Below are 23,321 nucleotides of genomic sequence, written 5' to 3'. Positions count from 1 at the left end.
CAATAATGATTTAATCCATATATTGATTCTCTTATCTGTGTCAAATTCAAGCAGTAACAGCTTCCCTCAGATAGCTCCTTGGCCTCAGGCTGCTCATTGACCATCTCAGGCACATTCTTGCTTCTGGAACTTGGTACCGATTGTTCCTTCTGCCAGAAATGCTCTTGCATCTGTGTGTTCATCTCTGGCTTCCTTCACATTTTTTTCCCTCAAGTAATCAACTTTGCTGACTACCCTATTTAAATTCAGGTTTCCCCTCCCCCCAACTCCCTGACACCTCCTTACCAGATTTATTTATTTATTTATTTATTTATTTATTTATTTATTTTTATTTATTTATTTATTTATTTATTTTTGGGATAGGGTCTTGCTCGGTCACCCGGGCTGGAGTGCAGTGGCCCGATCTCAGCTCACTGCAACCTTCGCTTCCCGGCCTCCAGGGATTCTCCATCTCAGCCTTCCGAGTAGCTGGAATTACAGGCGTGTGACACCATGCCCAGCTAATTTTTGTATTTTTTAGTAGGGACAGGGTTTCGTCCTGTTGCCCAGTTGCCCAGGCTGGCCTCAGGCTCCTGGCCTCAAATGATCTGCCCACCTCAGCCTCCCAAAGTGCTGAGATTACAGGTGTGAGCCACCGCACCCAGCCCCTGGATTTATTTTTAATTTAATCCATACTTACCACTTCCCTACATACATATAATATACAAACTAATTGTGCTGTTTATTTTCTGTCTCTCCCAGCTGTAATACAGGCTCCATGAGGGCGGGCATTTTTAAATATTTTGTTCCCTGCTGTATCCCCTTTGCCTATAACAGTGCCTGGGCAGAAGGATCGCTTGAGTCCAGGGTCCAGGCTGCAGTTAGCAATGGTCATGCCACTGCACTCCAGCCTGAGCAACAGAGAAAGACCCTATCTCAAAACAAAAATAAAAACAAAACAACAGAAAGAGTGCCTGGGGTCCTGTAGCCACTTCAATAAATATTTGTTGAATGAATACCTCCTGTCATTCTGAGCTTTGTTTGTGGACAGTTTCCATTGAGTCTAATATTTCAGGATCAAAATTTGCAGGTCCACATTTTGTTGAGAACATCAAAAACTTCCATCAATTTTTCCCTCAATACAGTTTCAAGTTCACAGTTTTGGCTGCTGTCAGTTTATTCTGTGGTGCTTACATTTATTGGTAATAGTCACTGTGAATCTGGTAAGATGTTCTATTTTTATTTTCTGGGTAATGTCCTATTAGATTGAAGGATAAAGGAGGCTGGTATCTGTTATGTTGGCAGAACAAAGTTGCGTCCAAAATATGAAAGTTCAAAGGTCCCTGGGGTCGAACAGCAGGGAGAAAACATTGTGTTAAGGTCTCTGACCACCCCCACCCGCCTCCGCCCTCATCCTGGGAAATTCCTAAGGGCAGGGACCCTGATATCCACCAGTGCCTGGCACACTGTTGGGGCATACTGTTGGGGCTTGGCACTCAGTAGGCAGTCCCTCCCTCTTCATCCCAATGTGGTCCTTAAAAGGTCAGCCATCCCCAGCCTGACCAACATGGTGAAACCCCGTCTCTACTAAAAAAAAAAAATACAAACAAAATCAGCCGGGCATGATGGTGGGTGCCTGTAGTTCCAGCTACTTAGGAGGCTGAGGCAGGAGAATCGTTTGAACATGGGAGAAGGAGGTTGCAGTGACCGGAGATCGTGCCACTGCATTCCAGCCTGGGCAGCAGAGCGAGACCGTCTCAAGAAAAGAAAAAAAAAAAAAAGGTTCGGTCATCCACCAGAATGGCTACAGTGAAAAAGACCAGAAATGCCGAAAGATGGGGAGTCACCTCTAGGAAAGTGTAGATTGGAAAATTGGCATGATTTACTGAAGCTGATTGGTCACATGTCTACCCAATGACTTAGCAATTCCATTCCTAGGTATATACCCAAGAAATGAGTGCATATGTCTATCAAAAGATGTGTACAAGAATGTTCACGGAATTATTCTTAGCCAGGCACAGTGGCTCACGCCTGTAATCCCAGCACTTTGGGAGGCCAAGGCAGGTGGATCACTTAAGGTCAGGGGTTCAAGACCAGCCTGGCCAACCTGGTGAAACCCTATCTCTACTACAAATACAAAAATTAGCAGGGCCTGGTGGCTCACGCCTGCAACCCCAGCTACTCAGGAGGCTGAGACACGAGAATTGCTCGAACCCGGGAGGTGGAGGTTGCAGTGAGCAAAATCACACCACTGTACTCCAGCCTGAGTGACAGAGCAAGCCTCTGTCTCAGAAGAAAAAAAAATTCTTAATAGTCCCAAATATAAAACAACTCAAATGCTCAGCAACGTAAGAATGGCTAAAGTCTGGTCTGTTCATACAATGAAATAGACTACAGCAATGAGGATGAACTAACTACTCACGTATGTGATGATGTTGATCAGTCTCACAAACATTGTGCAGAATGAAAGAAACTGGACACAAAACCAGACCAAAGTAACCTAACATTGTTAGAAGTCAGGAGAATGGCTACCTTTGGTGGGGAAGAGGGAAGACCTGAAGGGAGCTTCTGGGGTTTGCCATGTTGTGATTTTTGTCTGTCTGTTTTTGAGACAGGGTCTCACTCTGTGGCCCAGGCTGGAGTGCAGTGGCATGGTGCGATCTCGGCTCACTGCAACGTTTGCCTCCTAGGCTCAAGCGATCCTCCCACCTCAACACCCTTAGTAGCTGGGACCATCAAGCCTCGTTAATTTTTGTATTTTTTGTAGAGACGAGGTTTCACCATGTTGCCCAGGCTGGTCTCAAACTCCCAAGCTCAAGACATCAGTCCGCCTCTGCCTCCCAAAGTATATTTCTTGACCTAAGTGCTGGTTATATGGGTGTGCCCAATTTATAAAAAGTAAATGAGCTTTGTGCGCTTTTCTGCATGTATATTTTAATTCAATCATTTATAAAGAGTCAGCCAGTGTGGCTGGGTCACGATGAGGGAGGGGAAGATAGTATTGTAGTCAGAATGGGGCCAGGGCTTGGATTTTAAGATTAAGTCTAAGTGCAGCGTTTTGTTTGACCAGAATGGAGGCTTCTGGAGAGCCCTGGAGCTTGATGAGGCAGAGCAGAGGGGAATGAGAAGTGTTCATCCTCAGGGGGTGTAAGCCAGAAGGCAAGGATGGGCGTGGGATGTCACCTACACAGGAGGTATCAATACCAAACGTTTACCAAGTACATACCGTGCCAGTCACTGCTGTAAGTGAACAGAACATAAGTGAATACCTGCCCTTCTGGAATTTACATCCTGGGGGGGAGTGGAGAGAATGTGCTCTCTGGGCGCCAGGCTGAGGCTTATTATAGGGGTTATTGCTCCAATATACCCAGGTACTTGGTGGCTGGGGTAACATGCCCCTTTCACTTCCATAGTCCCACTAACTTCAGGGGGGAGGGCAGAGAGTACTCCCTTTACACATCAGTACTCTCTGCTTTGGGGTACACTCGAGTTGGGAGACTGGCCCCACAAAGCATCGCTGGGGCAGGGGAAGCCCTCAGGGTCTTCCTCACTTGCAGGAAGGCTCATGCAGATATGGCTCCTGCCTCAGCCACATGTAAGCGGATTTGGGCTCTCCTGAGACCCAGTAACTAGAAGTAGGGCATTGCCTCTAGTGCTGAATTTGGCAAGCCAGATTTTCTTCCTGTAGCCAGTGGCTGGAGGCTCCTATACCCTTCGAAGCCCCAGGCAGGGACAAGCACAGAGATTGTAGCAATGAATACATGAGGTGGTGATTTGAATGTGGGGGCTGTGGAAGGAAGAGATGCCAGGAGGGTGAAGGGAAGCCCATACTTAACAGAGATGCCTCTGAAAGAAACTCAGCCAGGGCCAGAACAAGTCCCCTACTCCATCTGCCAGACGGAGACAGCAACCCTGGTGCAAGGAGACAGCCTATTTCCACAGAGGAAGAAAGTAAGGGAGAAAAGACTTCTTGATTTCGAGACACAGAAAGACAAAGAGAGGAAAGGGGGTGAGAAGCAGACACAGGTGCACATACATACACACACATACAGATGCGTATCTTGAGTTAGAAGTCATCCAGATTTGGGACAGAAGGGAATACAGGCATCCAGACTCACCAACACACAGGACAGGGGCAAAACCCAAAGCCCAGGGAGAAGCAGAGAACACAGGGAGGAGAGACAAAACACCCACCCTTAGCAACAGAAAGCCCTGCACTCACTCTCCACCTTAATCCCTGCTTGCCCTGGCCTCTCTTCAAACGTAGGAGGTCCCAGTGAGGTGGTCTGGCTCTAAAGATAGGTGCCAACAATTTCTTCCCATGTGCCACACTCTCATCCAGAGGAGTCCCAAGCCATCATGTAAGAAGCCGAGGTTAAGCCGGGTGCAGTGGCTCATGCCTGTAATCCCAGCACTTTGGGAGGCTGAGGCAGGTGGATGATCTAAGGTCAGAGTTTGAAAATCAGCCTGACCAACATGGTGAAACCCCATCTCTACTAAAAATAGAAAAATTAGCTGGGCATGGGGTGGGCGCCTGTAATCCCAGCTACTCAGGAGGCTGCAGCAGAATTGCTTGAACCTGGGAGGCGGAGGTTGCAGTGAGCCGAGATCATGCCACCGTACTCCAGCTGGGTGACAAGAGCAAAACTCCTTCTTAAAAAAAAAAAGAGGCTGGGCATGGTGGCTCACGCCTGTAATCCCAGCACTTTGGGAGGCCGAGGCGGGCAGATCACGAGGTCAGGAGATCGAGACCATCCTGGCTAACATGATGAAACCCCGTCTCTACTAAAAATACAAAAATTAGCTGGGTGTGGTGGCAGGCGCCTGTTGTCCCAGCTACTCTGGAGGCTGAGGCAGGAGAATCGCTTGAACCCGGGAAGCAGAGGTTGCAGTGAGCAGAGATCATGCCACTCCAGCCTGAGTGACAGAGCAAGGCTCCGTCTAAAAAAAAAAAAAAAAGTAAAGGGGTTTTGTTCTAGAGAGGCCATATGGAAGAGGACTGAAGTGCCAGACATGTGAATGAAGAAGCCATCTTAGACACCCGGCCCAGTTGAGCCTTTAAATGACTCCAGTCCCAGCCACCATCTAACTACAACTACCTGAGACCCCAAGAAGAGCCACCTTACTGAGCCCAGTCAACCCACAGGGCCATGAAAGAGAAGACTGAATTGTGGTTTTAAGCCACTAAGTTTTAAGGTGTTTGTCACACAGCAATATATAGCCAGAACACCCAGGGAAGGCTGCAGCAGCCCTTTTAAAGCTTCTGACACCCCTACCCCACATCCCCTTCACAACACAATCAACATTAGCGAGTCGGACTTTCAGCCCCTTTAATTAGGTGCTCTGAGAAGAGGTCAGAATGGCAGGCAGGAGGTGGGGAAGGTGGTACTTCTTGAGCCCCACTCAGCAACTGGTCACTCATCCTCTGGCAGCTGGATCTTGCTGGGGTCGAAGTAGTTGGATTCCATGATGGGAAGGCCATTGGCCTCTCGGTATTTCACAAGTCTCTCAGCTTCGCGGCGGGACCACTCTTTCATCCTGGCAGTGCAAACAGCAGGGGTAGACGTGAGGGAGCCTCAATTGACACCAATCCCTCATCTCAGCTCCCTATTCCCAATGGTGCAGGAATAAGACTCCTGCAGAATCCCCTTCAACCTCCATCCCTGCCTCTGCCTCCTACCCATCCCACGCTCTTGGACACCCCATGCACCTGTAGTCAGGCAGATAGGCCACATAGGTGCTGCCAAGGACCAGGACGATGGAGACGCCAAAGAAGAAGACAACTCGCATGTTCCAGACGTCTAAAATGGGGTCCTTGTCATAACCATGGGAGTCTGGGTTCTGTGGAGAAAGAGAGGTCAATGAGGGCTTCCTGCTGCTCCACAAAGCCTTATTCTGGCCCTGCATAACATAACTTGGTCTCCATACGCCCCTCTCACTAAATTCCTCTGTTTCCATTCTTGGGATATGTCAAGCTCCTTCCCACCGCAGAGCCACTGCACTTGCTGCTCTCTGCCTGGAAAGCCTTTCTTCCAGCTCTAGTCATGGCTGGATCTGTCTCCTCATTCAACGTTTTGGATTTATCACCACTTCCTTCAGGAGGCACTCCCTAGTTACCTTGTCTTTCAAAGTTGAAGCATAGGAAACTGCTATTTTTATAGGTCACAAATGGTTGAATACTGGCAATTTCTTATGGCTCAACCCAATGAAATAGCCCCCTACACCCAAGTCATCCTCTATCCACTTACCTTGCCTAACTTTGTCTTCACATCCTCTCTTCCTTCCGTGTCTCTTTCTAGCCTATGTTTACCTAAGTAGCACACCTTCCCTATTCTCTGTATATCATACATTCTCACATTATATTATCTATTATACTACTCTGTATTATTGTTTTCCAATATTTTACGTGCTTATTTTCTGTCTTCTGCACTATCAATGTAAGCTCTATGAGAGCATGGGCTTTGTCTGATTTCCACACTGCTGTATCCCCAGGGCTCTGAACTGAGCCTGGCACACAGCAGGCCCTCAATACATATTTACAGAATGAACGAGCATCCTATACATCCAAGCTCCTTAACCAGAGGTTAGTATTGATGAAGTACTTATTATGTGCCAGTCTTTTCACATAGACAAACCTCACAATATCTCAGTGAGATGAAACATGGCAATAATAAACACATTCTAGTACTGAGTACATACTTACGAAGCGCCAGCTGCTGTTCCGACCATTTTTACTCATTTAATCACATGAGGCAAGTGGGGTGTCTTACTTTTTAGGTGTCCTATTACTGTTCCCATCTTACAGACAAAGAAACTGAGGCACCAAGGGTTTATGCTACCAAAATCACATGGGTAGGTAACTGTCAGTGCTGCCTGATTTCACAGCGTCTGCTATTAATACAGCACAGCAGACCTGGTAGCCCTAAATTCAAATACCAGTTCCACCTCCACCATGTATTCAGTTATGTGAGCTAGGGCAATCCACTTAACATCTCTGTGCCTCAGTTTCCTTATCTGTAGGATGAGTATAATAATAGTGCCTATCTCGAAATGGGGTTTGAGGATAAGATGAGCTAATGCACATCAAGTGTTTAGAACACAGATGGGGCCCAGAGCGGTGGCTCATGCCTGTAATCCCAGCAGCTTGGTAGGCCGAGGCGGGAGGATCGCTTGAGCCAGGAGTTCGAGACCAGCCTGGGCAACATAGCGAGATCTCGTCTCTATTAAAAAAAAACAAAAAAAAAAGAAGACAGCAACGAGCAAGTGCCATATCGGTGTTTAGTATTATCGTTGTTTTACTATATTGCTTCTAATGCGTTTTGAGCGCTGTTCACTTGAGGCGTGATTTCTGTCTGCAAAATAAAACCAGTCCTGCCTCTGGCCCTGGAACGCGGATATCGACAGATAAAGGAGGAACACAAGGTAGGCAAAATTCCCAAGTCTTCTAGGCTTTCGCCGGCCGCGCAGGCCTCTACTGCCTAAGAACGTCCTCTACAGCGCCCCACCTGCCGATCCGGGATTGACCCCTTCAGGGTCCCGTCCCCCCCACCCCCCCGCCTCTTACCGTCTCATAAAAGTTTTCGTCTTCGGGTTCTGGGTCCTCTTGCCACGGTGTGGTCGGTTCTGGGGCCCGCTTTCCCGCCACAGCGGACGGGGCGATCACAGTCCTGGAGAAGCTAGATTCCCAGCGGACGCGGGCGGCCGGGAGCCCTCGCGTTGCCGCTGCCGCCAAAAGACGGCGAGCGCTCAAACCAAACAGCCCAGCCGCCATGACAGATGGTGCTGCAGGGTCTGAGGGGCGGGGACGGAAATGCGACTGTGCGCAGCTGCAGTGGGTGAGAGCGCGACAATTATCGCTCCCCCTCCGCCACGCTATATAGGTCCCAGATCTGATTTTGTTTTCCAGTGAGCCTGGCGTTGAGCAACCGTCTTTGCCTCCAGTTTTCGTGGCTTCGTGGGGCCAACCATTCTCTCCCCCTTTCGGCCAAGCTGAGAAATTTCTTATTGATGGATCTGCTCATTTCCTGGATAGGAAGAAGTCGGGGACATTGGGTGGATATAGTTCCCAGCCAATCGCCCAGAGCTCCCTCGCCCTTTGGGGAAAGAGGTGGAGCTTCCGCTAGTCTTTCATCTTCAAAGGAAATCAAGCTTCTAAAAAGCGGGCCCTGCCGGATTGGCCAATAACTACTCCTTTTCTCCACTAGGGCAGCGTTCGCACGGGTGTGGGGAGGTGTGGAGGTGGCCAGCGCTTGCCAATCAGAGGAAGCCAGGGCTGTCCCCTGGCGGGCGGTGACCAATCACCGGGGCCGGCCAGAGCGCGCTTCCTTAGTAGGTGGATGGTGGTCGGAGCGCCGACTCCCTTCTCGTCGTCGCCATTTTGAGCTGGTGACTGTGGCCGGCTGGGAGTAGGCGGCAGTGAGTTTCCTTGGGAGGGCAGCGCGCTTGGCGCTTCTCCCCTCCCCCCGATCTGCCTGCAGTCTCGGACTTGGTAGTTGCGCGCTCCGGCTCCAGCTGAGCTGGGAGAGTTGGAGGAGGTGGCGGCGGGCCGAGGTGATGTCTGGGAGCCCTCCCTTGACAGCCCGGGCCGAGAAGGTGAGCGTCGACGCTGGTCGTGGGGGCGGAGGTAAGGGGCCCGGGGCGGGGACGTAGAGGAGGCGCGAGGGCGGACTTCGGGTCGGGGGGATGCGCGGAACGGAGGGGTTCGTGCAATGTCTCTACCCAGGAGGGGTTTTTTTTTTTTTTTGGGGGGGGGTTTTTTTTTGGTGTGAGCAAAGGCGCGTGCGCGACTGGGACATGGGATGGGTGCGTGCGGGTTGGGGGAAGGGAGGGACGGATGGGAGTGGGCTACTGTGGATCACTGTGTCGGCTACACCGAAGTTTATCAGTGGAGAAGCGGTTGTCTGCGACTTGTGCATAGGAGAGGGGATGCTGCTCTGTGTTACTCTGGTGTTTATCGATCCATTGGGAAATGTTCTGTGGTTCTGGTCTCTATTCCTGGGGGATCAGAGGGAGGATGTGACTCTGGTCTTTACCCTTTGAGGGGGGGGTGTCTGTGGCTCTGATCCTTATCCATGGGGCGGGGCTTGGGGGACGACTGCCTTGTGATTGACCCTAACCCACTTATTGGGTGGGGAGGGGGATGCAGGGAATGTGTGTGACTCATTGCCCCTTCTTTTGGGGAGTTTGTGAGAGTGACGCTCATCCATGGAAAGGGGACCCAGTGTGTAATTGTGGTCCTTACTGTGGGTTCCTTCTGTGATGTGGGCCCCTAGTTATTTGGGGCTCATGTCTGTGACTGGCCCTTGGCTGTGGTGGATGTTACTGTGTGACTCTGGCCCCTTTGCCAGAGTCTCTTGAGGGTTTTTGTGCTCTCAGCCGCCAGTGCCTCTGGTGTGATTCTAACTGTTGCCCACCTGGGAGCAGGTAATTCGGGTTCCCTGTGGCTTGAGGAGGAAGAGAAAGTTGGAGTGTGTGTCTGTGTGTGTGTATGTGTACGCGCATAGAGCAAAGGCGTGGCAGCAACCTAGTGTTGGGCAGGTGCTATTTGCCTGGCTTTACCTGATTCCTGTTCAGAGGGTGGGGCCTGAAGATCTGGGATTCATCCTGACCTCTGGCTGGGTCACAGGGTTCTCAGGATTCCTTGAGTTCTCACCACAGCCCTGAGGGTTGGATGAAGTGGCTGCTGCTCCATCCCAGTAGAAGAGCACAGTGGTTCAGAACAGCCTCCAAAAGGGCCCCTTTTGCCTCTGGAAAACGGGCTTGAGCCCTGGGGAGGGAACCACCTTGGGACCTGGCTGCACATAAGAGACAGGGCTCAGGGCTGAGCCAGTTGCTGTGTGAGGGCCAAGGCTGTGTTGGCCAGGAGCCCAGGGAGGTAGCAGCTGTCTCGTTGCCAAGTTAGCCCCTTCATACACACCCCCAAGAACCTTTCATGATCTTTTGCTGCCTTATAGGGGACAGCCAGCAGCTTGTTGGGAGGATGAGATGGTCCCTTGGGGCCCATGGAAGGAGCCTGGTGGGTGCCTGGGGCCCCCATTGTTGTGAAGTCTTGCCTGATGTGCTGAATCTCAGGCAAGACTTTCAGCCCTGAGAGTATCCGTACGGCCACCCTGGGATGCAGCCCCAGGCTTGAATTTGTCTACCTGTCTTAGGTGGCAAAGCCCTGATCACACCGTGCGTGGCCCCGCCAGGTCTCTCTGCAAGATGCCCCCTGTCTGCTGAAGTCTGCTGTTTTCTAGGGCAGTGGGCTCTAGCCTCATGTTTGCGGGGAAAGGGAGGAGCAGGCCAAGTAGGGGCTACCTTCACACTATGATGCACAGGAGTGCTGGGAGCTAGAAGACAACGTCCCTGGGCTAAGGGGCGGCAAAGAGCCTTGACAACGAGGGTTTCTCAAGGAGGCCTTCTCTGTCCCAACTGTTTTGACCCCTTTTTTCCCTCCATTCTCTGCAGAGTCCCTGCAGGAAACATCACCCAGGCTGGCAGATCATGGTAGCAGCAGCGGGGGTGGCTGGGAAGTGAAACGGAGCCAGCGGCTGAGGAGGGGCCCCAGCAGCCCCCGAAGGCCCTATCAGGACATGGAGTATGAAAGACGGTGAGTTATCCATTCCCAGCCTCCCAAACAGCCTAGGCTTGCCTCTATGTGAGAATTGATCCAAGAAGGTGCTAGGATGGGGCTTCTGGGTAGAGGAAACAGCAATAGCAGATGAGGAGTTTCTTTCAGCAGACAGGTATTTGGCACCTGTTGTGAGCCAGGACTTGTGCTAGGCTCTGAGAGTGCAGTGATGAATGAGACATGAGATTGCATCCTTCTGAGTACTCATGGTGTCGCAGCGAGGTTATGCAGTTAACAGGTGGGAGGTTGAAGTTGGGGCTATAGCCTGGGGTGTGAGGGATGGGTGGGAATGGCACCATCAGAGTCAGGATTTGCCCAGTACCACTAGGGGACAAGTCAGGTTAGATAGTGGGAGATTCCAGGGACAGTATGGGCTACAGTTGGCATGATACTTGCTTGGAATGGATACTCTCAGACAGTTATTTCTTCAGCTCTGCTATGAACAAGGAATAGCTGGAACACTGGGTAAAATACAGAAATTCTGGGTAAAATTCAGTGATCCCTTGCCATCCAGGTGGTTCCGAGGCAGGTGACCCAGCCATGACACTTGAAGATTGCCTAGAAAAGCAGACCTAACTCTCCCAGAAAGCCTCTATTAAGATTCAAGAGTTGATAGCTTCATAAAAAGAGAAAATAATTTTAAAAATGTCTTACAAAGGGTTTCCTCTACCACCACCCCTTTTAAAAATGTAGAATTGTAATATTTTGTTTTCTGAAAAATGAGCCCAAATTTGAGATAAGGTCATCATCACCTAGTGTTATTCAGTCTTGGCTTTCATTAGAAATGTTTTTTGAAAGACATTTGATTTTGGATGGTATTCACTAGAAGTGCTCTGTGGCCATTTCTGAATTTGAGTAGCTGACATACATACTTTGTTCAAACTTTATTACCAAGTAAATCCATTGACTTTTAAAAGGCCTCAAGTGCAGAGGTTTGAATTCATCATACTTTCCAGTTCAAGGTAGGTTTCTGTCATAGGTCAGCACAAGGCTTCTTCTTGCCACGTTTATTTTTTCATTTTATTCCCAATTCCCACCTCTGTGGGCAGCTGCTCTGTGTGTTTGATATGTATCCTTCTATGATACATATCATAGAAAATGTATCAGATTTATTATATACATTGTTTTCATATAAATGTGTCATAGATACATGTGTCATATAAATATACATACATATACAAATGTATCATATAGATACATGTATCTGTAAATGTATCATAGATACATGTATCATATAAATATACATACATATACAAATGTATCTTATAGATACATGTATCTGCAAATGTATCATATAGATACATTTTCATAGAAAATGGAAATATGAAGTGTTGTTTTGAGCGACTGTGTTTTCAGTTGATACACATGGCATGGTGCCACAGTCTTCATTTTGTTTCCTGAACTTTGTATTACTTAGAGTGGGAGTTTTTTTTTGTTTTTTGTTTTGAGACAGGGTATCTCTGTGTTGCCCAGGCTGGTCTCAAACTCCTGGGCTCAGGCAATTCTCCTGCCTTGGCCTCCCAAAGTGCTGGGATTAAAGGCATGAGCCACTGTAACTGGCCAACAGTGCTGTTTTGTTGTTGTTGTTTGTTTGTTTGTTTTGAGACAGAGTTTCGCTCTTATTGCCCAGGCTGGAGTGTAATGGCACAATCTCGGCTCACCGCAATCTCTGCCTCCGAGGTTCAAGTAATTCTCCCGCCTCAGCTTCCCAAGCAGCTGGGATTACAGGCATGCGCCACCATGCCCGACTAATTTTGTATATTTAGTAGAGATGGGGTTTCTCCATGTTGGTCAGGCTGGTCTCAAACTCTCAACCTCACGTGATCCTCCCAAAGTGCTGAAATTACGGGCATGAGCCACTGCACCCAGCACAGTGCTGTATTTTTAACATCTGTCTGTATTGCCATGTGTATGTTACTGCTTTGTTTCCAATTGCTGGCAAGGGCATCATGGGGCATGTCTACTGCATTTTACTTAATAATTCCCCCAAGAGTAGATGCCTGTTGTTAATTTTGATGTGCTGACATCACTTTTTTTTTTTTTTTTTTTTTTTCCGGAGACAAAGTTTCACTCTTGTTGCCCAGGCTGGAGTGCAATGACATAATCTCAGCTCACCACAACCTCCACCTCCTGGGTTCAAGAGATTCTCCTGCCTCAGCCTCCCAAGTAGCTGGGATTACAGGCATGCACTACCACGCCCAGCTAATTTTTTGTATTTTTAGTAGAGATGGGGTTTCTCCATGTTGGTCAGGCTGGTCTTGAACTCCTGACCTCAGGTGATCCACCTGCCTCGGCCTCCCAAAGTGTTGGGATTACAGGCGTGAGCCACCGCGCCTTGCCCAACATCACCTTTTTTGCCTTATCTTTTAATGTATAGTTGCTTTTGTTTGTTTGTTTTTTGAGACGGGGTCTCGCTCTGTCACCCAGGCTGGAGTGCAGTGGCACGATCTCAGCTCACTGCAAACTCCGCCTCCCTGGTTCATGCCATTCTCCTGCCTCAGCCTCCCGAGTAGCTGGGACTACAGGCGCCCACCACCAAACCCGACTAATTTTTTGTATTTTTATTAGAGACAGAGTTTCACCATGTTAGCCAGGATGGTCTTGATCTCCTGACCTCTTGATCCGCCCGCCTTGGCCTCCCAAAGTGCTGGGATTACAGGCGTGGGCCACCGTGCCCGGCCTAATGTATAGTTTTTACCTTTTGCATTCAGATCTTTAATCCATCTAGATTCCACTCTTGAATATGGCATAAGGTAAGCTCCGGTTTTATTTTCTTCCATATAGTAGGCAGTTTTTCCAGTACCACCTCCTAAGTAGTCCATTCTTTCTTCATTGATCTGTGGTACTGCATCTGATTTCAGGTTCCCTCATGTACGTGGATTCGTCTTGAGCGATGTAATTTGTTCCGCTGGTCTATTTACACATTCTCGTGCCAGCACCTTACTGTTTTTATTATTATGGCTTTATAGAATGTCTTAATAGCTCCTTTGCACTTATTTTTCAAAGTTGATTTAATCATTCGTGGGGCTTTATTCTATATCAAAAGTTATCAAAGTCCCTCAACAACAACAAGAATTTTGATAGATATTGCACTGAACTTCTCTATTAATTTGGGGAAAATTATCTTTGTAAGTAGTCATCTCATCTAAGACCTGTGTAGAGAATATTTTGAAATTTACGTGAAGAGCATAAAAAGCTTTCATTTTCATAAATAGAAATACAAGTCTTACGTATTCTTTTTTAAAGTAATCCCTAGGTACTTCAGTCACTTTCATTATCTTTTTCTTTTTCTTGAGACTTGGTCTTGCTCTGTCACCCAGGCTGGAGTGCAGTGGCGACCTCCATAGGCTCAGGTGATCTTCCTACCTCAGCCTTCCAAGTAGCTAGGACTGTAGGCACGCGCCACCACGCCCAGATAATTTTTGTAGAGACAGAGTTTGCCATGTTGCCAAGGCTGATCTTGAACTCCTGAGCTCCAGCAATCCACCCACCTTGGCCTCCCAAAGTTCTGGGACTACAGGCCGTTATCTTATTTTTTGAAAAATATTTTTCATGCTGGTATTTGCTGGGGTAGAGGAAAGCTGTTGATTTCTGTAAGTTACCCCTGCTGTATGCCCTTGTTATTTCTAATACTTCATTGTTGATTCTGATGTTCTTTCTAAGTAGTTGGTCATATTGTATGCAAATCTATCCTGTCACTTATTTATTTTTCTTCATTTATAGCATTGTCCAGGACTTTTAGTACCATATTAAATAGCATAAGTGATACTGGGTGCACAAATTAAGATTTACTTTGGCTAGTTATGGCAGAAAATCCAAAGAATAATGGCTTAGACAAGATAGTTTACTTTTCTTTCCTACAAAGGCAGTCTGCAGAAGAGCAATTAATCTAGGGCTGACAGGCAGCCCCTTCTGTGTAGCCATCCTTAGCACATGGCAGTTGAGACAGTAGAAAGAATGGAGAGGAATAAAAGGGAATGTGTCTAAAGTTTCTCCATTAAGTATGATGCATGCAGTAAGTTTTTAGAATATATCCTTTAATAAATCAAGAAAATTATCTAATCTTCGTTTGCTAAGATTGACCATAAATAAGTATTAAACTTCAAAATCCTGTGCTTTTTTTCTCCCCTTGTCCATTAATTTCATAAATTGTGGCCTGGCATGGTGGTGGATCACAGCATTTTGGGAGGCCAAGGTGGGCGGATCGCTTCAGGCCAGGAGTTCAAGACCAGCCTGGCCAACATGGTGAAACCTCATTTCTACTAAAAATACAAAAATCAGCCAGGCGTGGTGACGCATGCCTGTAACCCCAGCTACTGGGGAGACTAAGACATGAGAATCGCTTGAACCTGGGAGGTGGAGGTTGCAGTAAGCTGAGATCGTGCCACTGCACTCCATCCTGGGCAACAGAGCGAGATTCCATATCAAAAAAATAAATAAAAATTTCATAAATTGCATTAAATTATATCCTTGGCATTCTTGAGCTATACCCCACTTGATCGTGGTATGTATGTGTATGTTTATGACTTCTTACTTTGAAAATACCTCAAATTTACAGAAGGGTTGCAAGAAAAAGTATAATGAATTCCCATATATCCTCTACTCAGAATTACTTATTGTAAGTATTTTGCCACATTTGCTCTATCACTCTATATCCTTTTTTTTTTTTTGAGACAGAATCTCACTCTTTCGCCCAGGCTGGAGTGCAATGGCGTGATCTTGGCTCACTGCAACCTCCGCCTCCCGGGTTCAAGTGATTCTCCTGCCTCAGCCTCCCAAGTAGCTGGGATTACAGGCGCCCGCCACTACGCCTGGCTAATTTTTGTATTTTTAGTAGAGACGAGGTTTCACCATGTTGGTCAGGTTGGTCTCGAACTCCTGACCTCAGGTGATCTGCCTGCCTCAGCTTCCCAAAGTGCTGGAATTACAGGCGTGAGCTGCCGCACCTGGCCCACCCTATAGCTCTATATCTTTACATAGACACACACACATACACACACAATTTTTTTTTTAATCGTTTGAGTTGGCAGACAAGGAGATTTTTTTTTTTTTAGGAGTCAGAGTTTCACTCTTGTTGCCCAGGCTGGAGTGCAATAGTGCAATCTCAGCCCACTGCAACCTCTGCCTCCTGGGTTCAAGCAATTCTCCTGCCTCAGTCTCCCAAGTAGCTGAGATTACAGGCATGCACCACCATGCCCGGCTAATTTTGTATTTTTAGTAGAGACAGAGTTTTTCCATGTTGGTCAGGCTGGTCTCAAACTCCTGACCTCAGGTGATCTGCCCGCCTCGGCCTTCCAAAGTGTTGGGATTACAGGCGTGAGCCACGGCGTCCAGTCTGACATGACCTTTTAAGTCTGGCAGCATGTATGTCCTAAGAACAAAGGTTTTCTCTTCCATAACCACAATATACTTATCAATATCAGAACATTTAACAATTATATAGTACTTTTATTGTATTCAGATGTTATCACTCTTCTCAGTAATGTCCTTTATAGCGGTTTTCCCCAACCCAGGATCCAGTCCAAGATCATGTATTGCATTGAGCTCCTTGTCTCCTTTAATCTGAAACAGTTATTCTATCTTTGTCTTTTATGACCTTGTCGTTTTTTTTTTTTTTTCCTGAACCTATGGATTATACTGAAAGCATGTTTTAAGGTTAGTTGTTTTGTAGAATGTCTCTCAGTTTGGATTTTTCTAATGCTTACTCATGAGTTTTTGGCAAAAATGTTAGTGATTTATGTGTATTTTTAAAACCTTGTTAGATTTTATTAGCTATTGTATCATCTAGGATATCTACACCTGTATTTATCAGTGAAGTAGTCCAGTAATTTTATTTTCAGTATTTATCTGGCATTGGAATTAAGGTAGCCTTATGATATGAGTTGGGCAGCCTTTGTTATTCTCTCTTTATTGGAGAAACTTGTAGAAGAATTATCTGTACCTTGAAAAACTTGGTAGAACTCACCTTTAAAAGCATCTGGAGGCTGGGCGCAGTGGGCCAAGGCAGTTGGATCACTTGAACTCAGGAGTTTGAAACCATCCTGGGCAACATGGCAAAACTCTGTCTCTACAAAAAATACAAAAATTAACTGGGCATGGTGGCAGGTGCCTATAGTTCTAGCTACTCAGGAGGCTGAGGCAGAAGGATCACCTGAGCTGGGAGGTTGAGGCTGTGGTAAGCCATGATCATGCCACTGCACTCCAGCCTCAGTGACAGAGTGAGACCCTGTCTCAAAAAATATAAAAGCATCTGATGAGCTGGTTTTTGATTACCATTTCATCTCTTCTGCCAATTTTAACATTTTATATTTTCTAGAAATACTCATTTTGTGAAGATCCTCATATATGATTATTCAGTCCAGCATCCTAGAAATACTTTATAAAAGGGGTATGCCTTTGGAAAGTGTTTGTTCAGAGTGCTCTGGTGGCCAATTAAAAGTATTCCTTTCTATCCAAATATGTTCCCTTCCTGAGTTTAGATAGCAAGAGTTCAATACCTGAATTTATTTGGTTTGGATATTGGATGTCAAGAGAGTTCAGAATAATTTCGTCTGAAAATTTATAAATTTATTCGCATCTGTTCAGTTCTTGATTTTTTTTTTCCTTTTTTCTTTTGTTTTTGTTTTTGGAGATAGTCTCACTCTGTCTTCCAGGCTGGAGTGCAGTGGCGTGATCTTGGCTCACTGCAACCTCTGCTTTCCAGGCTCAAGGGATTCTTGTGCCTCAGCCTCCTGAGTAGCAGGAATTACAGGCGTGTGCCACCACGCCCGGCTAATTTTTGTATTTTAGTAATGACAGGGTTTCACCATGTTTGCCAGGCTGGTCTCGAACTCCCTACCTCAGGTGATCCACTCGCCTCAGCCTCCTGAAGTGCTGGGATTACAGGCGTGAGCCACTGTGCTGGCCCCAGTTCTTGAATTTTGATGACTACAGTTCAAATCGATTGTATCAAGAACCTTAAAACTACTCATACCACTGACAGTGATTTCTTCTCCAGGCATTTACTGTAAGGAAACAATTTGGGGCCAGGTGTCGTGGCTCACGCCTGTAATCCCAGCACTTTGGGAGGCGGAGGCGGGTAAATCACAAGGTCAGGAGTTTGAGACCACCCTGGCCAACATGGTGAAACCCCATCTCTACTAAAAATATAAAAAATTAGCTGGGTGCGGTGGTGGGCGCCTGTAATCACAGCTAATCGGGAGGCTGAGGCAGGAGGATTGCTTGAACCCGGGAGGTGGAGGTTGCAGTAAGCTGAGATCCTGCCACTGCACTCTAGCCTGGGCGACAGAGTGAGACTCCATCTCAAGAAAAAAGGAAACAATTTGGGTTCCAAGCTGAGTTCATGGGGACAGTGACTTCATTTTGTTCACAGCAGTATTCCCATCACCTAGAACAGTACTTATCGTATAGCAAATGTTGGGTTAATATTTCTTGAATGAATACATGAACAAATAATTGTTTTAAAAATGGCAATCCACATTTTTTAAAGAGACAGTGTCCAGTGGTGTGATCATAGCTCACTGCATCCTCCAGTTCCTGGGTTCAAGCCATCCCTCCTGCCTCAGCTTCCCCAGTAGCTGGAACTACAGGTGTGTGCCATAACATCTGGCTTTAATTTTTTCTGTGGGGTCTCGCTATGTTTCCCAAGCTGGTCTTAAACTCCTGGGCTCGAGTGATCCTCTGCCTCAGTCTCCAGAGTATATGGGATTGCATGTGTGGGCTACTATGTCTGGCTGTTCACATTTTTGAGCACTATTTGCTTGTGAAAAAGTATAATGAAGTGGTAGTTTTCATTTTTACTGTGTCTCATGTTTTGTATATTTTTGTTTTCATCAACTAAGATGCACTGCAACATATATGAAATCTGGATATATTATCAATGGTTTGTCATAGTTTTGTTAGCCATACATTGCCTTATAGTGGTGCCTAAAATAATGGTATAGTTGTGAGGTGATCTTAGAGTTGATGAAGCATAGTATGCAGGTAGGCCTAATGGAGGAAGATGGTACTATAAAAGCAAGAAGTATTTTTTTTTTCGTAATGACTGAACACTGTTCTATGGATGACCTACCGTTTCCTTTAAACATGATTCTTTCACTTCTAACTCCAAACTTGCTCAACTAATGCTTAAAAATAAACTTGAGGTGGAGTTTAAAAAAAAAAAAAAAGGAAATCAGCCAAAATGTATGGAAACATGTTTAATGGATATTTGCCCCATTTGTTACTTATTGTTATGGTGTTTTCCATATTTTAGTGTGAAATTTCAAGCGTGTAGCAAAGTTTAAAGAATTTTACAATGAACACCATGTATACCCATCCACTAGATTCTTTTTTTTTTCTTCTTCTTCTTTTTTTTTTGAGATGGAGTTTCGCTCTTATTGCCCAGGCTGGAGTGCAATGGCACAATCTCACCTCACCGCAACTTCCACCTCCCAGGTTCAAGTGATTCTCCTGCCTCAGCCTCCCGAGTTGCTAGGATTACAGGCATGCGCCACCACACTTGGCTAATTTTGTGTTTTTAGTAGAGATGGTGTTTCTCCATGTTGGTCAGGCTGGTCTCGAACTCCTGACCTCAGGTGATCCGCCTGCCTCGGCCTCCCAAAGTGCTGGGATTACAGGCGTGAGCCACCATGCCTGGCCCACTAGATTCTACTATGAACGTTTTACCATACTTGCTTTATTACATATTTATTTCTAAGTTTCTCATATTTTTTACACTCTATAGAGATTTATAATTTTTACAAAGCCAGATTTATTCATTTTCCTTTTATGACTGCTGGGATGTGGCTTGCTGAGGAAGACCTACCCCACTCTTTAAAAGATACAGTTTTTTCTTATGATTTCTTTCTAATATTTGTTTTCTTTTTTTTAAAGTTCAACTTTTATTATAGGTTAAAGGATGCACATACAGGTTTTGTTTTGTTTTGTTTTGTTTTTTTAACTCAGTGAAGAAGTCTGCACAGCAGGAATCAGGTGGGATGGCCTTTTTCCCCTACGCTGGACCACTTGATGTTCTCTTCCATCTTCCCCCAACCCTCATTTAGATCATGACGTCAGAAAATCAGGTTAAAAGTTAAGAAAAAGAATAATCAGATCATTAGGGATTCTCAGTAGTAGCAGTGCCATTGGGAGCTGCTAGCCTAGCGGGTATGCCCCATGCCACCCCTCTGGATCTTGGCTCCATGGCTACTGGGAGGAGGTCTTGTTGGCCAGGGAGGCCATGCAGTGCTGCTAGAAGCTGGGCGACATGCTGGCGGTGCAGCGGAGTCTTGGGTGCGGCAGCTTGGAGGTACCACCCGCGTAGGCGTTGGCCTTCCAGGTTGCGTCCTGGCCCATCATGCTGTTGCAGCAGCTGGGGCTGGCGCTGCATGTCCACTCGCCTGCTAGGCTGCCCACTGGCTTAGCCAGGAGCTTGCTGTGACTCAGCAGGGCCACATCTCCCATGGCTGCTGTGGCTGTGCTCTGGTCTTGCAAAATGGTGGTGATGTGGTGCCGGAGGTCTGTGAAGAGCTCGCTCACGCCCTCGTAGCCTGGGAAAGCGCTGATGTCGATGACGGCATGCTGCCCCATCTGGTTGTTGATGATGATGTCGGTGCCGAGCAGCAATATTCCCAGCGCCTGCCGCAGGGCCTGGGGGAGTTCCCAGATGACCTTTTTGCTCAGCTGCTCTTGAACAGACCAGACCCCTCAATCTTGTCCAGCTCCGTCAGGACCAATGATGACTCCAGCTTTGACTCCTCGTGGCTATTGAGGAAGATGGATTCGCGGTCACATTGTGTCCATGGAATTCTTGAGCAGGGGTGTCTGGACCACAGTGTAGGACTCGCTGACCATGAACACCTTGTACAGAACGGTGTTGTGGTTGATGAAATTGTAGACCACACAGGGTGACTGGATGCCGTTCAGGCCCTCCTGATTGAATGCAATAGCCATCTCGTGAGAGTTGGTGCTGTGAGCCAGTCTGGTTTTGCAAATGAACAGGAAAGCCAGGCCATTCTTCTCCAGTAGCCACATGGTGTCATCCCCGCACAGGCTCCTCCATGAAGGGCAGTGAGTAGATCCTGCCATCTTCCATGTAGACCTCAATCTTCCAGATGAGCTTGCAGGACTTGGAGCGGTCAAGCAGGGTTCTGATGGCAGGGAAGGAGTCCAGGACGATGGTTTCAGGGTGAGCATCGATGTACTCCTGAAACCTGTGCACCAGCTCCAGGGACTGGCTGTCATTCTGGTCGGCTTCAAGGATGACACTGGTCAACTTGTGAACTTGTGAATGATGAATTCCAGGGGTCCCTGTTCCTCAGTTGGCGGCTGGCTGAGGTTCAGCTGCATGACTTCTTTTTTTTATTTTTTATTTTTTTGAGATGAGGCTCACTCTTTTGCCCAGGCTGAAGTGCAGTGGTGTGATCTCGGCTCCTTGTAACCTCTGTCCCCCGGGTTCAAGCGATTCTCCTCCCTCAGCCTCCCGAGTAGCTGGGATTACAGGCGCTTGCCACTGGGCATTGCTAATTTTTGTATTTTTAGTAGAGACAGAGTTTCACCATGTTGGCCAGGCTGGTCTCGAACTCTCGACCTCAGGTGATCCACCCTCCTCGGCCTCCCAAAGTGCTGGGATTATAGGCGTGAGCCGCCACTCCTGGCCTCAGCTGCACCTCTGTCCCTCGCTTCCTGCACAGCTCCGCCACGGCCTGGAAATTGAGCTTCTTGATTTTCTTCTCACGCAGCCAGTAGCCAACTTTCTTCCCTTTCAGAAAGGTCTGCCATCTTCCTCCTTGGGCAAGGAGCCTGGGTCCTGAGGAAATCGCCCATAGGCCGAGTCTGTTGACCAGTGAGCACTGGGAGCATGTGGGCACCTCTGGTGGCAGGGATGTGGAAAGGGCTGGGGTGCGGGATTAGGGCCACCTGGTGTCACATTCTCTACCATCCCCCTCCCGGCCCCCGCCCCAGGCCGGGGTGGCCCTGACCACCCAGCTGGAGCTCGCGGGCCACATACAGGTTGTTGTTGTTCTTTTTTTTATACGCAGTTTCACTCTGTCACCCAGGCTGGAGTGCAGTGGGGCGATTGGCTCACTGTAACCTCCGCCTCCCTGGTTCAAGCAATTCTCGTCCCTCAACCTGCACAGTAGCTGGGACTACAGGCATGCACCACCACATCCAGCTAATTTTGGTATTTTTTAGTAGAGACAAGAGTTTTACCATGTTGCCCAGGCTGGTCTCAAACTCCCGACGTCAATGATCCTGCCTCCTCGGCCTCCCAAAGTGCTAGGATTACAGGCGTGAGCCACCGCACCTGACCTGTACAGGTTTTTTACATGGGTAAATTGCGTGACACTGAAGCCTGAGGCCCTGTTGATCCCATCACCCAAGCAGTAAGCTTAGTTCCCAACAGATGGTCCTTCAGCCCACGCCCCCCTTCCCACCTTCCCGGTCTAGTGATCCCCAATGTCTGATGTTCCAATATTTGCATTCATGTACATTCAACATTTAACTCCCATTTATAAGTGAGAACATGCAGTACTTGGTTTTCTGTTTTTGTGCTAGGTGGCTTAGGATAACAACTTCCAGCTCCATCCATATGACTGTGACAGACATGATTTTGTCTTTTTTATGGCTTCATAGTATTCCATGGTGTATATGTACCACATTTTTCTTTATCTTCTCCACTATTGATGGGCATTCAGGCAGATTCCATGTCCTTGCTATTGTGAATAGTGCTGCAACGGCCAGGTGCAGTGGCCCATGCTAGTAATCCCAGCACTTTGGGAGGCCAAGGTGGGCGGATCACCTGAGGTTGGGAGTTCAAGACCAGCCTGACCAACATGGAGAAATGCCATCTCTACTGGAAATACAAAATTAGCCAGGCATTGTGGCGCATGCCTGTAATCCTAGCAACTCGGGAGGCTGAGGCAGGAGAACCTTTTTAACCAGGAGGTGGAGGTTGCAGTAAGCCAAGATTGCACCATGGCACTCCAGCCTGGGCAATAAGAATAAAACTCCGTCTCAAAAAAAAAGAAAGAAAGAAAAGAAAAGAAAAAAAGTGCCGCATTGAACATATGGGTACATGTGATAGAATGAATTATTTTCCTTTGGGTATATACCCAGTAGCAGGATTACTGGGTCGAATAGCCAAAGCAATCCTAAGCGAAAAGAACAAAGCCAGAGGCATCACATTGTCCAACTTCAAACTATTCTATAAGGCTACAGTAATCAAAATAGCATGGTCCTGTGCAAAAACAGACACATAAACCAGTGGAACAGAGTAGAGAATGCAGAAATAAACCCACACACATAGAACCATCTGATCTTTGACAAAATCAACAAAAGTAAGCAAGGGGGAAAGGACTTCCTGTTAAATAAATGGTGCTGGGATAGGTGGCCAGCATATTCAGAAGAATGAAGCCGGACCCTTACCTCTCACCATATACAAAAATTAAGATGGATTAAAGATTTAAATGTAAGACTTCAGACTATAAAAGTCCTAGAAGGCCAGGTGTGGTGACTCATGCCTGTAATCCCAGCACTTTGGGAGGCCGAGAGTTCAAGATGAGCCTAACCAACATGGAGAAACCCTGTCTCTACTAAAAATACAGAATTAGCCAGGCGTGGTGGTGCATGCCTGTAATCCCAGATACTTGGGAGGCTCAGACAGGAGAATCACTTGAACCTGGGAGGCAGAGGTTGCGGTGAGCCAAGATTGCGCCATTGCACTCCAGCCTGGGCAACAAGAGCGAAA

The 23,321-nt window shown here is 47.2% G+C and overlaps 2 protein-coding genes and 1 pseudogene across 8 annotated transcripts in view; 1 reads left to right on the top strand and 2 right to left on the bottom strand.

The window, feature by feature from the left end:
* Positions 1-5,292: 5,292 nt before the first annotated feature.
* NDUFB11 (NADH:ubiquinone oxidoreductase subunit B11) lies at positions 5,293-8,296 on the bottom strand. Its single transcript, XM_023202781.1, has 3 exons — positions 7,544-8,296; positions 5,690-5,820; positions 5,293-5,517 (listed from the first exon to the last, which is right to left on the bottom strand). The coding sequence occupies exons 1-3, from the start codon at positions 7,748-7,750 to the stop codon at positions 5,394-5,396; spliced, it is 462 nt and encodes a 153-aa protein (XP_023058549.1). The 5' UTR covers positions 7,751-8,296; the 3' UTR covers positions 5,293-5,393.
* Positions 8,297-8,344: 48 nt separating this feature from the next.
* Positions 8,345-23,321, top strand: part of RBM10 (RNA binding motif protein 10) — a 40,502-nt gene continuing 25,525 nt past the window's right edge. For 3 of the 7 annotated variants that reach the window (XM_023202759.3, XM_023202758.3, XM_023202755.3), the window contains exons 1-2: positions 8,470-8,602; positions 10,429-10,570. In XM_023202759.3, coding sequence (XP_023058527.1) covers positions 8,533-8,602; positions 10,429-10,570 — 212 coding nt within the window. In that variant the 5' untranslated portion in view covers positions 8,470-8,532. Of the gene's footprint in view, positions 8,603-10,428; positions 10,571-23,321 lie in introns of all 7 variants that reach the window. The other 4 variants (XM_023202757.3, XM_023202754.3, XM_023202760.3 and 1 more) reach the window with 4 other exon arrangements.
* On the bottom strand, positions 19,778-21,512 carry LOC111536405 (annotated as a pseudogene).

The sequence above is a fragment of the Piliocolobus tephrosceles genome, chromosome 12 (assembly GCF_002776525.5).
Source record: "Piliocolobus tephrosceles isolate RC106 chromosome 12, ASM277652v3, whole genome shotgun sequence".
In the NCBI taxonomy this organism is placed as follows: domain Eukaryota; kingdom Metazoa; phylum Chordata; class Mammalia; order Primates; family Cercopithecidae; genus Piliocolobus; species Piliocolobus tephrosceles.
The sequence above is the reverse complement of the archived record's forward strand: the minus strand, read 5'-3'. Positions and strand labels throughout refer to the sequence as shown.

Excerpts from the sequence above, each read along its gene's own strand:
- NDUFB11 (XM_023202781.1), bottom strand. The coding sequence starts at position 7,750 with ATGGCGGCTGGGCTGTTTGGTTTGAGCGCTCGCCGTCTTTTGGCGGCA. Across the intron at positions 5,821-7,543 it reads ACGAAAACTTTTATGAGACG|AACCCAGACTCCCATGGTTA; the intron begins GTAAGAGGCGGG and ends CTTTCTCCACAG. Across the intron at positions 5,518-5,689 it reads GCCTATCTGCCTGACTACAG|GATGAAAGAGTGGTCCCGCC; the intron begins GTGCATGGGGTG and ends TTGCACTGCCAG.